We start from the raw sequence: 13,105 nt of genomic DNA, 5'->3' as shown, positions 1-13,105 counted from the left end.
ACCCCGATCCCAAAAGGCTGATCCCCCAAAAAAACCCCGATCCCAAAAAAAAACCCCATCCCGAAAAGGCTGATCCCCAAAAAAACCCCGATCCCAAAAGGCTGATCCCAAAAAAAACCCCGATCCCAAAAAAAACCCGATCCCAAAAGGCTGATCCCGAAAAAAACCCCGATCCCAACAAAAACCCCGATCCCGAAAAGCTGATCCTGAAAAAACCCGATCCCAAAAAAGGCCGATCCTTAAAGCTGATCCCAAAAAATCCCATCCCAAAAAATCCCATCCCAAAAATGCTGATCCCGAAAAATCCGATTCCGAAAAAACCCGATCCAAAAAATCCGATCCCAAATGAAGCCGATCCCGAAAAAAATCGATCCCAAAAAATCGATCCCAAAAAATCCGATCCCAAAAAATCGATCCCAAAAATGCTGATCCCAAAAAACCCATCCTTAATGAAGCCGATCCCAAACCCCCGATCCCAAAAACCCCGATCCCAAATAAAGCCGATCCCAAACTCTGCCCCTCGTGTCCCGCGCGCTCTTTGGGTGTGGGGGGGTTGGGGTGGGGGGGAAATGGGGGGGGGGGTCCCCCACAATGAACCCAGCACCCCCCGACCCCAAAATCCCCGCGCCCCTTTTGGGGTCTCCCAGGGTTCTTTGGGTCGTGTTTTCATCCCTCCCGGAGCCCCCCAGGGCTGGGGGGACCCCTCCAGCTGTGCCCAAAATGTCCCCAAAATGTCCCCAAAATTTTCCCAAAATTTCCCCCAAATCTCCCCAAAATCTTCCCAAAATTTCCCCAAAATTTCCCCAAATTTTCCCAAAATCTCCCCAGAATTTCCCCCAAATTTCCCCAAAATCTCTCCAAAATCTCCCCAAAATCTCCCCAGAATTGCCCCCAAATTTCCCCAAATTTTCCCAAAATTTCCCCAAAATCTCCCCAAAATTTCCTTGTCCTTGTCCCTTTCCCGTCTCTCCTCACTGGGGGGTGACTTCCGGATTTTTTTTTTTTTGGGGGGAGGGTCCTGGGGACCCCATCCCCCATCCCCCCATCCCCCACCCATGGAGGTCCTGTGGGGGTCGAGATTTTGGGTTGGCAGCTCCGGCACCCCCCGGTTCTGGAATTTTTGGGGTTTTTTTTGTTTATTTTTTGTTTATTTTTTTGGTTTTTTGGGGTTTTTTTTGCGATTTTTTGTTTATTTTTGGGGTTTTTTTGGGGTTTGGGGTTTTTTTTTGGTTTATTTTTTGGGTTTTTTTGGTTTTTTGGGGTTTTTTTGCTTTTTTTGGTTTTTTTTTTGTTTTTTTGTTTTTTTGGGGGTTTTTTGTTTGTTTTTTGGGGGGTTTTGGGGTTTTTTTTATTTATTGTTTTTGGTTTCTTGGGGGTTTTTTTTTGAGTTTTTTTGTTTATTTTTGGGTTTTTTGGGGGGTTTTTTGGGGTTTTTTTTGTTTATTTTTTGTTTTTTTGGGGGGGTTTTGGGGATTTTTTTGGGGTTTTTTTTGGGTTTTTTTGGGTTTTTTTGTTTTTTTTTTTGTTTGTTTTTTTTGTTTGTTTGTTTGTGGTTTTTTTTGTTTTTTTGTTTTGTTTTTTGGTTTTTTTTGTGTTGGTATTTTTTGGGTTGGGGGCTGCGGTCTCCACGGTGACAGCTCCGTGTGAAATCTTTGGTGGGGAGGGAAGGGTTAAAACATCTCCCATTTTTTTTTTCCCACCAGTGGCCACAATTCCCAGTTTGGGAGCCCAATTTGGGACTCGTGGCTCTGTTGCTCACCCCCAACTCACCCAGACCGAGGAAAAAAAAACCCCAAAATTCCGATTTTTCCCCTCAAAAAAAAAAAAAAAAAATAAAATCCCCTCTAAGAGCAAACCCAGCCCTTCCCTGCGCAGGGAAATTTCTCATCCCGGTGTGAAAATCTGCCTCATCCTCACCTTCCTCCTCCTCCTCCTCCTCCTCCTCTCTGGCTTCCATCTCCCCTCGCCTCCTCCCACCTCTGCCGGGAAGAATTTTTTTTCCTTTTTTTTTTAAATTTTTTTTTAACCAAAATCGGCGTTTTTTTGGGCCAATTTTCCCCTGCGGGAAAAGCTCGCGGTGCCAGCTCTGGGATGAGGAGGAGGAGGAGAAAGAAAAATGAATTCGGTGCGAGAATTCACAGCTTCACAAAAAAAAAATCACAAAAAAAAAAATATCACAAAATTCGGCTTTTCCGGCTGGGTTTTTTTTTTTTTGATTTTTTTTTTTTTAATTTTTAATTTTTTTTTTTTTAATTTTTTTTTTTTTTTCCCCTTCAAGGTTTGGCCTTGGCTTGGGGACCCTCGGTGTGAAAATGTCACCAGAGGCCACCCCGGGCCTGTTCCTCTGCCCCCAAATGTTGGGAAATTCCATTAAAATCGTTCGAATTCGCATTTAAGGACGGCGGGGACGCTGAGGGAGAATTTTGGGATCGGCAGCTCCCGGGCGGTGACGTCAGCAGCTCCCCGCCGGTGACGTCAGCAGCTCCCAGGTGGTGACAGCCAGGTGACGTCATCGTGTCCCATCCAGGTGATGTCCCCGCCCTGGGGCGGAGACCCCAAAAGGCCGTGACCAGTCCCAGTAAGGGCAGTGGGGGGAACTGGGAGGGAACTGGGAGCACTGGGAGGGAACTGGGAGGGAACTGGGAGGGAACTGGGAGGGAACTGGGGGCACTGGAAGCACTGGGAGGGAACTGGGGGGGGCACTGGGAGGGAACTGGGAGGGAACTGAGGGGGAACTGGAAGCACTGGGGGGGCACTGGGGGGGAACTGGGAGCACTGGGAGGGCACTGGGAGCACTGGGAGGGAACTGGGAGGGAGCTGGGGGGCACTGAGAGCACTGGGAGGGAACTGGGGGGGGCACTGGGGGGGCACTGGGAGGGAACTGGGAGGGAACTGGGAGCACTGGGGTTGGGGTTCAGCCTCCATCCCACATCTCCGAGGCCAGGGAAGATTTTTTTTCTGGATGGGGCTGGGATGGAATTTGGGGATTTTTTTTTTTTTTTTTTTTTTTTTTTTTTTAATTTTTGGATTTAAAAAAAAAAATTTGGGATGGGATTTTGGGATTTTGGGATGGGATTTTGAGATGGGATTTTGGGATTTTTTTGAGATTTTGAGATGGGATTTTTAGGTGAGATTTTGGGATTTTGGGATGAGATTTTGGGACGAGATTTTGGGATGAGATTTTTGGATTTGGGGATTTTGGGATTTTTAGATTTTTGGATTTTGGGATTTTGGGATTTTGGGACGGGGCTGGGGGTGTCTCTGGCACACGGAGACCCCCGGGATTGTCCCCTCGGGATTCTGGAACCGCGGCCGAACCCGAGCGGGGCCCCCTCAGGACCCGACCCCAATTAACGCGAGTTCATCGAGTAATTAACGAATCCACGATCCCATCCCAGGGATTCTCTGCCCTGAGCCTGGAAAAACCTGGAATTCCCCTCCCCCCTCCCCCAAATCCATGGAAAGGCCGGGACCCCCCATCCCCCCCCCATCCCCCACCCCCATCCCAAAGGATTTTTTTTTATTTTTATTTTTTATTTTTTTTTTTCCCAGGCTTTGGCTCCGTTCCCTCCCTCCCTCCCTCTCTCCCTCCGGGAATTTCGGCCTCGTTTTCCACTCCTGGGTCGGGGCCAGGCTGGCCCAGGTGTCACCGCCACCCCCTGGGGACATTTGGGGACGTTCGGGGGTCGTTGTGGGGGTTGGGGAGCCCCGGGACAGGGGCAGCAGCTGGGCCAGGGCTGTGCCAAACGGGCAAAGCCGTGCCCGCAGCTCAACATCTGGGGCCCGTCCGGCCAGCAGTGCCCCCTCCCGTGCCAAGGCCTCCTCCTCCTCCTCCTCCTCTTCCTCCTCCTCCTCCTCCTCCTCCTCCTCCTCTTCCTCCTCCTCCTCCTCTCCGTGTCCTGGGAATGTCGCGACAGGCGCCGGGAGGAACCGGTCCCAAAAAAATTTTAAAAAAGGGGGAGGGGGGGAGAGGGATTTCCCACCCCGAGGTCCCGTTGTGACCCCACAGGGGGGGTGGGTGAGGGATGGGGGTGACCCCAAACAGCAGCGGGGGGACCCTGGGGGGGCACTCGGGGGTGCGGGGTGTCCCTGTCCCACGAGGGACCCCAAATCCCGACTGTCCAACCCCAAATCCCGACTCCAAACCCCAAATCCCGACTGTTCAAACCCAAATCCCGACTGTCCAACCCCAAATCCCGACTGTTCAAACCCCAATCCCGACTCCAAACCCCAAATCCCGACTGTCCAACCCCAAATCCCGACTCAAAACCCCAAATCCCGACTTCGAACCCCAAATCCCGACTGTCCAAACCCCAAATCCCAACTGTCCAACCCCAAATCCCGACTCTCCGAACCCCAAATCCCGACTGTCCAACCCCAAATCCCGACTCAAAACCCCAAATCCCGACTCCAACCCCAAATCCCGACTCCCCAAACCCCCCCAGTTCCCCCCCGAGCTCTCCCGCCCTGAGATCCCATCCTTGAAAATTCCCGGCTCCCCCCAAATTCCCGGCGCCGCCGGGATGGGGGTCCTGGGGACACCCGGGGGGATCTCGGGGACACTCGGGGGGGTCTCGGGGGGTCTCGGGGGGTCTCGGGGGGGTCTCGGGGGGGTCTCTGGGGGGTCTCGGGGGGTCTCGGGGGGGTCTCGGCCGCTGAGCGCTCCCGCCAGCAGAGGTCAGCTCCGGCCCGGGGATGCGGGAACCGCCCGCGTGCGGCTCCGTGTGAGATTCCAGCTCTGATTCTCTGTTATTCCCTGTAATTCCATGTGCAATTCCCTGTGATTCCATGTGCGATTCCAGCTCTGATTTAATGTGATTCCCTGTGATTCTCTGTGCGATTCTCAGTTTGATTCCAGCTCTGATTCCCTGTGCAATTCCCTGTGATCCCGTGTGCAATTCCCGGCCTGATTCCATGTTCAATTCCCGATCTGATTTAATGTGATTCCATGTGCAGTTCCCTGTGATTCCATGTGTAATTCCCGATTTGATTCTCTGTGATTCTCTGTTTGATTCTCAGTTTGATTCCAGCTCTGATTCCCTGTGCAATTCCCGATCTGATTCCCTGTGCAAATCCATGGGTGATTCCAACTCTGATTCCCTGTGGTTCCCTGTGCAATTCCCTGTGATTCCATGTGAGATTCCCGATCTGATTTAATGTGATTCCCTGTGATTCTCTGTGCGATTCTCAGTTTGATTCCCTGGCTGATTCCAGCTCTGATTCCCTGTGATCCCATGTTCAATTCCTGATCTGATTTAATGTGATTCCATGTGCGATTCCCGATCTGATTTAATGTGATTCCCTGTGAGATTCCCGATCTGATTTAATGTGATTCCCTGTGCAATTCTCAGTTTGATTTCCTGGATGATTCCAGCTCTGATTCCCTGGGATTTTCTGGGTGATTCCCGATTTGATTCCCTGTGCGCTGCCACCTCCCTTCGGGTGGGGGTGACACGAGGGACCCCAGAACCCCACCCAGGACCCCCCCACGAGCCGCATTCCCAGCAGGAAAAATTCCCTCTGGGGGGGCTTCTGTCCCCAAAAAATTCTTTTTTTCTGCCCATTTTTTTGGGGGGTCCCCAGTCCTTCCCAGCTCTGGAAAAAAATCGGGAACCAGGAGCAGGAAAATGGAGGAAAGGAAAATTCGGGAAGCGGAAACTGAGGCACGAACCCCGCCCGTCTCAGGTCACCCCCCACGCTGTCACCCACACCCGGAGGGGTTTTTTTTTGGGGAGGGGGTGACATTGAGACCCCCCCCTCTAAATGTCCCCAACCCCTTCCCCAGCACCAGCAGCCACCGGGGCGAGGAAAATCCCCCGGGATTCCACGTTTGGGGGGGGGTGGGATGGGGGGGGGGGGATTTGGACACCCCAAAATTCATCCGAGGGGGGACCCCGGGGTGGGGGATGGGGGTGGGGGGGGTCCCTTTGTCGCCACCATCGCTCAAAGTGACAAGCACGGCTCAGCGAGCGCTGGCCACAGCCCCCCCCAAACCCCTCATTTGTCGCTAATTACATTCCCCAGTGTTATGCAAATGAGGCGGGCCGGGCGCAGCTGCCGGGATTAAATTAAACCCCGTTAATTCGCGCTAATTGCGCTTCCGCACGGGCCCAGGAATTCCAGGCGGGCTTTTCCCAATATTTACTCTGGAAATTGAGCTCTGCCCTCCTCCAGGCCCCGCTGGGGCTGCGGGGTCGGGATGAGCCCCCCGCGCTCTCCTCAGCCCCAAACTCGGCTCGGTTTGGGGTTTTGGGAGGGTCTTGGGGGGGGCTTCGTCTCCTTTTTCCAGGTGGGGAATCCCAAATTTCATCCTGGGAGGTTTGGGAGGGGCTCCAGGCCCCCCACCCCCCCCTAAATCCTGGTGGGGAAAAGGGAAAAGGAAATGAGAGAACGGGACAAGAGAAGGGGAAGGGAATGGGAAGAGGAAAAGGAAAAGGAAGGAAATAAAGGAAGGGATAAGGAAAGGGAAGGGGAAGGGAATAGGGATAAAGAAAAGGGGAAAAGGAGATAAAGGAAGGGATAAGAGAAGGGAAAGGGACAAGGAAAAGGGGAAAGGAAAAGTTAAGGGGATAAGGAGAAGGGAAAGAGGTAATGGAAGGGGATAAGGAAAGAGAAGAGGAAAAGAGAAAGGGATGAAAGGAGGGAAGAGGAAAAGGGATGAAAGAAGGGGATAAGAAAAGGGATAAAAGGAGGGAAGGGAAAAAGGGATAAAAGAAGGGGATAAGGAAAGGGATAAAAGGAGGGAAGAGGATAAAGAAGGGAAGGGGAAAAAGGGATAAAAGGAGGGAAGGGGAAAAGGAAAAGGGATAAAAGAAGGGAAGAGGAAGGAGATAAAGAAAAGGAAAAAGAAGGGGATAAGGGAAGGGGATAAGAAGGAAAAGGGACAATGGAAAGGGAAAGAAATGAGGGACGAGAAGAGGAGAAGGGAAAGGGATAAAAGAAGAGAAAGGAATAACGGAAGGGAAGGAGGGGACAAGGGCAGAGGAGCCCTCGAGGCCAGGGCACATCTTTGCCGAGCGTTCCCGGGGGGGGCCGCGCCCTCCGCAACCCCAACAGTTGCGGGGGCCCCCGCACAATGGGATCAGCGAGCGGCTGCCCCAGACAAAGCCTCGGGGGTCCCGGGGGGAGCCCGGGGCGCCCACCGGGCCTTTTGTGCGGGTGCCGGGACCTGTTGGAGCCATCTGTCAGGGTTGGGGGTCGGCAACAGGCAGATTTATCGGCCGCAATCTGCCGGGAAAGGAGCCACGGAGCCGCCTAATGAATTCATTAGTATTCCTCATAATCCCGGCCCGCCGTTCCCAGCCCGTGGGGAAGGGTCCCGAGGGGCTGGAGGGGATGAGGGGGTTTGGGGTGAAGTGGGATGATTTTTTTTTTTTTTTTTTTTTTTTGGGGGGTGTGTCCTCCACTTCCAGCTCCTGCCCCAAAATTGGGGGAACTCCAGGTGCGAGAGGATCCCACAAGTGAAGTAAAACAACACAGAACCCCTGGAATTTTTTTTATTTTTTTTTTGGGGGGGGGTCGGGTCTTTTTCTGCCCCCACTTCCCCTTCTCGGGGGTTGGGGAGCCCCGGGATTTCTTCCCCAGCTCGGCCGGGCCCCTTCTGGCTCTGCCCAGCGTTAATTAACGCCCTTCGCTCTCTAATTACAGCGGGGAGGGGGTCACGGCCCCGCCGCCCCCACCCCCAGCACCCCGCTGGTCACCCTCGGTGTCACCCTCGGTGTCACCCTCGGTGTCACCAGGGCAGTGCCCAGTCAGGAGGGTGGCACTGGTGGCATTGTCCCATCGTGTCCTGCGGGATGGGGACCCCCGAGGGCTGTCCTGGGACTGGGAAAACTGGGAGGGGCTCATCCGGGGGGGTCCCTGAGTCCCCAAAAACCGGGGGTGTCCCAAATTCCCCATCCAGGGGTTCCCAAAAACCGGGGGTGTCCCAAATTCCCCATCCAGGGGTTCCCAAAAACCGGGGGTGTCCCAAATTCCCCATCCAGGGGTTCCCAAAAACCGGGGGTGTCCCAAATTCCCCATCCAGGGGTTCCCAAAAACAGGGGGTGTCTCCGATTCTCCATCCAGGGGTTCCCAAAAACCGGTTTTTTTTTTTTTCCCTCCCCGCCTGTCCCCCATCCCGGGCCGCTCGGGCTCTGCCGGGGGGTCCCGGGGGGGTCCCGGGGGGTCCCGGTGGGGCCGCGGGTGGAGCCGGACCGGCTCCGGTCCCTCCCCCCGTGGGAGGAGCCAGGCGGGAGCCGCGGCCGGGCCGGAGCCGCGGGCAGAGCGGAGCTCTCAAAACCCGAGCGCGGAGCCGGAGACCCCGGTGAGATCCCGGTGAGATCCCGGTGCTGATCCCGGTGAGATCCCGGTGCTGATCCCGGTGCTGATCCCGGTGAGGTCCCGGTGCTGATCCCGGTGAGATCCCGGTGAGGTCCCGGTGCTGATCCCGGTGAGGTCCCGGTGCTGATCCCGGTGAGATCCCGGTGCTGATCCCGGTGAGATCCCGGTGCTGATCCCGGTGCTGATCCCGGTGAGGTCCCGGTGCTGATCCCGGTGAGATCCCGGTGAGGTCCCGGTGCTGATCCCGGTGCTCTCTCGGTGAGGTCCCGGTGCTGATCCCGGTGAGATCCCGGTGAGGTCCCGGTGCTGATCCCGGTGCTCTCTCGGTGAGATCCTGGTGCTTTCCCGGTGTTCTCCCGGTGAGATCCCGGTGTTCTCCCACTGCTTTCCCGGTGAGATCCCGGTGCTGATCCCGGTGTTCTCCCGGTACTCTCCCGGTGAGATCCCGGTGAGGTCCCGGTGCTGATCCCGGTGCCGCTCCCGCTGATCTCCCGTTTCTCTCCCGTTTCTCTCCCGTTGTTTCTCTCCCGTTGTTTCTCTCCCGCTTCTCTCCCCCGTTTCTCTCCCGTTTCTCTCCCGTTTCTCTCCCGTTTCTCTCCCGTTTCTCTCCCGTTTCTCTCCCGCTTCTCTCCCGTTTCTCTCCCGTTTCTCCCCCGGTGCCGCTCCCAGTTCCGTTCCCGGTGCCGCTCCCGGTGCTGACCCCGCCATGTCCCCGGACGAGTGACAGCGGTGCCCGCGGGGACTCGCTCCGGTGTCCAGGTAAGGCCGGACCGGGACCCCCGGGGGTGCTCCCGGTTCTTCCCGGGGGGATCCCGGGACGGGATCTCCGGTACCGGGAGGGGACACAGCGAGGGTGAGGCGACCCCCCGGGTCTGAAGGCAGCGATTTCCTCGGGCAATTCCTTCTTTTATAGAATTTCTTCTTTTTAATTTAATTTTTTTAAAGTTTTTTTTTTACTTTTTAATTTTTTTTTTAATCGATATTCTGCAGCAAGAAAGCAAAATCCCCTTTAAAATTCCAACGGGATTTCCAAAGAGAGAAGTCGGGAATTTTTCCTGGAAATATCGGGCAGGGCAGGGCAGGGACGCGGGGCTCCCCCCGAGGAGGGAACCCCAAATCCCGGGATTTTCTCCCGGGATGCAGCGAGGAGAGGGAGAAGAAACCCCGAGGATGGGGGGAAAGGAACCCCGGCTGCAGCCTGGGGGGATTTTGGGGGAAAATCTGCAGCTTTTTGGGGCAGAATTGCAGGATTTTGGGGCAAATCTCGGCAGCGTTTTGGGGCAGAATTGCAGGATTTTGGGATAAATCTCTGCAGCATTTTGGGGCAAATCCGCAGAGTTTTGGGGCAGAATTGCAGGATTTTGGGGCAAATCTCTGCAGCGTTTTGGGGCAGAATTGCAGCGTTTTGGGGCAAATCTCTGCAGGGTTTGGGGCAAATCCGCAGAGTTTTGGGGCAAATCTGCAGCATTTTGGGGCAAATCTCTGCAGCGTTTTGGGGCAGAATTGCAGGATTTTGGGGCAAATCTGCGGCGTTTTGGGGCTGATCTCAACGGGCCCATCCCAGAGGAACTCGGGACCAGCCTCATTCACTCCCCTCACCCCAAAACCTTCCCTGATTTCCCAACCTCGGCCAGGAGTTAATTGGGGCTGCGTGGTCCTTTGGGGATAGGAGAGCAATTAACACCCTAATCCCGCCCGGGAGCCCCATCACGCGTAATTAAAAGCGGGATTTTCCGCGTGGGATGGTCGGGAAAGAGGAGCCGGGGGCTCGGGCAGCACTTCCAGCAAAGCTGCTTAGGGGCTAAAGCTTTTATGGAATAAAGCAGAGACGGGGATGGGATTTGGGGGGGGGGGGATGATGAACGGGGAGCCGGGGCTGCCACCGAGAAGGGAAAAAAAAAATTAAATTTAAAAAAAAAAATTAAAAAAAAAAATTCTCCCACCGGGAATTCCCGACCCCATTTTTGTCACCCATAATGGTGATAAATGTGGGGGTGGAAGGGATTTAGGAGTGGGAATAACCCCGAAATGGGAGGGGATTTAGGAGTGGGAAAAATCCCGAAATGGGATGGGAGTGGAAGGGATTTAGGAGCGGGAATAACCCCGAAATGGGATGGGAGTGGAAGGGATTTAGGAGTGGGAATAACCCCGAAATGAGGTGGGAGTGGAAGGGATTTAGGAGCGGGAATAACCCCGAAATGGGATGGGAATGGAAGGGATTTAGGAGTGGGAATAACCCCAACATGAGGTGGGAATGGAAGGGATTTAGGAGCGGGAATAACCCCGAAATGGGATGGGAGTGGAAGGGATTTAGGAATGGGAATAACCCCGAAATGGGATGGAAATGGAAGGGATTTAGGAGCGGGAATAACCCCGAAATGAGGTGGGAGTGGAAGGGATTTAGGAGTGGGAATAACCCCGAAATGAGATGGGAATGGAAGGGATTTAGGAATGGGAATAACCCCGAAACGGGAAAGTTGCTGGAGCTCAGGGAGAGGCGTTAGCAACTCCAGAAAAAAAAAAAATCCACGGCAAACTGAGAGGGAATTATGCGGGGAAAAGGAATCTGCAGGCGCTGGCAGCGAGCAGAAATCCTCTGGCGTGTGTGGAGGAGGAATTTCGCCGTCCCCACCTCCCTGTCCCTGCCTTGCAGAGCTCGGGGGATGCCCCAGAGCTGCCCCAAAGCCTCGGCCATGGCCGAGCTCGGCAGCAGCCAGGCCTGGATGGGCGAAATCGCCGCGGCCAAAGCCGAGCTCAAAGAGGGGAACGCCCGCAGCGGATCCTTGGGGCTGGTACCGACCCTGCCCGAGGAGCACGACAGCGTGGAGGAGGAGGACGAGGAGGAAGAGGAGGATGGTGAGAAGCCGAAGAGGAGGGGCCCGAAGAAGAAGAAGATGACCAAAGCCAGGCTGGAGAGGTTCCGGGCCAGGAGGGTGAAGGCGAACGCCCGGGAGCGAACGCGGATGCACGGATTGAACGATGCCCTGGACAACCTGCGCAGGGTCATGCCCTGCTACTCCAAAACCCAAAAACTTTCCAAAATCGAGACGCTGCGCCTGGCCAGGAATTACATCTGGGCTCTCTCCGAGGTGCTGGAGAGCGGGCAGACCCCCGAGGGGAAAAGTTTCGTGGAAATGTTGTGCAAGGGGCTCTCGCAGCCCACCAGCAACCTGGTGGCCGGGTGTCTGCAGCTGGGCCCGCAGCTTTTGCTGGAGAAACACGAGGAGAAAACTTCCGGCTGCGAGTCGGGGCTACCGGGCCACTCCTTTGGCTACCAAGGGTTACCCAGCCCCCCGTACGGATCCGTGGAGTCTCACCTGCTGCACCTGAAGCCGCCGGCCTTCAAGGGTTTGGTGGATGCTTCTTTTGGGGGTCACCCCTCGGATTGCTCCACGCCCCCCCCTCCCTACGAGGGGCCGCTGACTCCCCCCCTGAGCATCAGCGGGAATTTCTCCCTGAAGCAGGACGGGTCCCCGGAGCTGCTGGAGAAATCTTTTCCCTTCGTGGCTCCTTTCCCGTCTCTCAGCCTGGCCGGGGCCCAGCACGGCCACGGTTCCCATTTCCAGAGCTCCGGGCCCCGTTACGAGATCCCGCTGGACGGGGGCTACGAGCCCTTCCCGGCCCACGCGGCCGCGCCCCAGCTCGGGGCCATCTTCAACGAGTGACGAGGACCTGGCCACGGCCACGGGGATGGACACGGCCCTGCAGGGCCAGGTGGCCCCGGACGTGGCCCCGGAGGTGGCCCTGGACATGGTTGGTGCCACTGCAGTGCTGTCCCCGTGGTGGCCCTGAAGGTGGCCCTGGAGGTGGCCCTGGAGGTGGCCGATCTCACTGCCCTGCTGTCCCCGTGGTGGCCCCGGAGGTGGCCCTGAAGGTGGCCCTGGACATGGTTGGTGTCACCGCCCTGCTGTCCCCGTGGTGGCCCCGTGGTGGCCCCGGACATGCTTGGTGTCACTGCCCTGCCGTCCCCGTGGTGGCCCCGTGGTGGCCCCGTGGTGGCCCCGTGGTGGCCCCGTGGTGGCCCCGGACATGCTCGGTGTCACCTCCCTGCCGTCCCAGCCGTCCCCAGGCTCCGAGAGGATCCCGAAGGTTTTTCCACCTCCGGGACCGTCCTGGCACCGGCTCCAGGCCTTGGCTTTGTCCCCTCCCTGTGTCCCCCCGGTCTGGGGACTCGGCCACGCCCCTGCCGGCCCCTCCTGCCCCTTGGGGTGGCCACGCCCTGGCGGGGTCACGGTAGGAATGAGGGACAATGGCCAGGGATGGTGGCCCATTGCCCTGGGATGGTGGCCCATGGCCCTGGGATGGTGGCCCATAGCCCAGGGATGGTGGCCCATTGCCCTGGGATGGTGGCCCATGGCCCTGGGATGGTGGCCCATTGCCCAGGGATGGTGGCCCATAGCCCAGGGGTGGTGGCCCATTGCCCTGGGATGGTGGCCCATAGCTCTGGGATGGTAGCCCATTGTCCAGGGATGGTAGCCCATTGGTAGCCCACCACCCATGGCCATCCCAGGCCCTTACTGGGGTCACCACGGTCCAGCCAGGCCCTGTGCCCATCCCCCCCCCCCCCCCCCTGCACCCCCCAACAAACCCAAAAACCCCGGTTGGGATCCCCAAATCCCAGAATCCCCAAATCCCAGAATCCCCAAATCCCACAATCTCAAATCCCAGAATCCCCAAATCCCAGAATCTCAAATTCCAGAATCCCCAAATTCCAGAATCCCAAAACCCCAGAATCCCCAAATTCCAGAATCTCAAATTCCAGAATCTCAAAATCCAGATCCCC

At 56.3% G+C, this 13,105-nt stretch overlaps 1 protein-coding gene across 1 annotated transcript; it reads left to right on the top strand.

The window, feature by feature from the left end:
- Positions 1 to 8,942: 8,942 nt before the first annotated feature.
- NEUROD4 (neuronal differentiation 4) lies at positions 8,943 to 12,070 on the top strand. Its single transcript, XM_088158535.1, has 2 exons — positions 8,943 to 9,081; positions 10,976 to 12,070. The coding sequence occupies exon 2, from the start codon at positions 10,986 to 10,988 to the stop codon at positions 11,985 to 11,987; it is 1,002 nt and encodes a 333-aa protein (XP_088014661.1). The 5' UTR covers positions 8,943 to 9,081; positions 10,976 to 10,985; the 3' UTR covers positions 11,988 to 12,070.
- The last annotated feature ends 1,035 nt before the right edge of the window (positions 12,071 to 13,105 follow it).

The sequence above is a fragment of the Sturnus vulgaris genome, unplaced genomic scaffold (assembly GCF_052056855.1).
Source record: "Sturnus vulgaris isolate bStuVul1 unplaced genomic scaffold, bStuVul1.hap1 Scaffold_523, whole genome shotgun sequence".
Lineage (NCBI taxonomy): Eukaryota > Metazoa > Chordata > Aves > Passeriformes > Sturnidae > Sturnus > Sturnus vulgaris.
The sequence above is the reverse complement of the archived record's forward strand: the minus strand, read 5'-3'. Positions and strand labels throughout refer to the sequence as shown.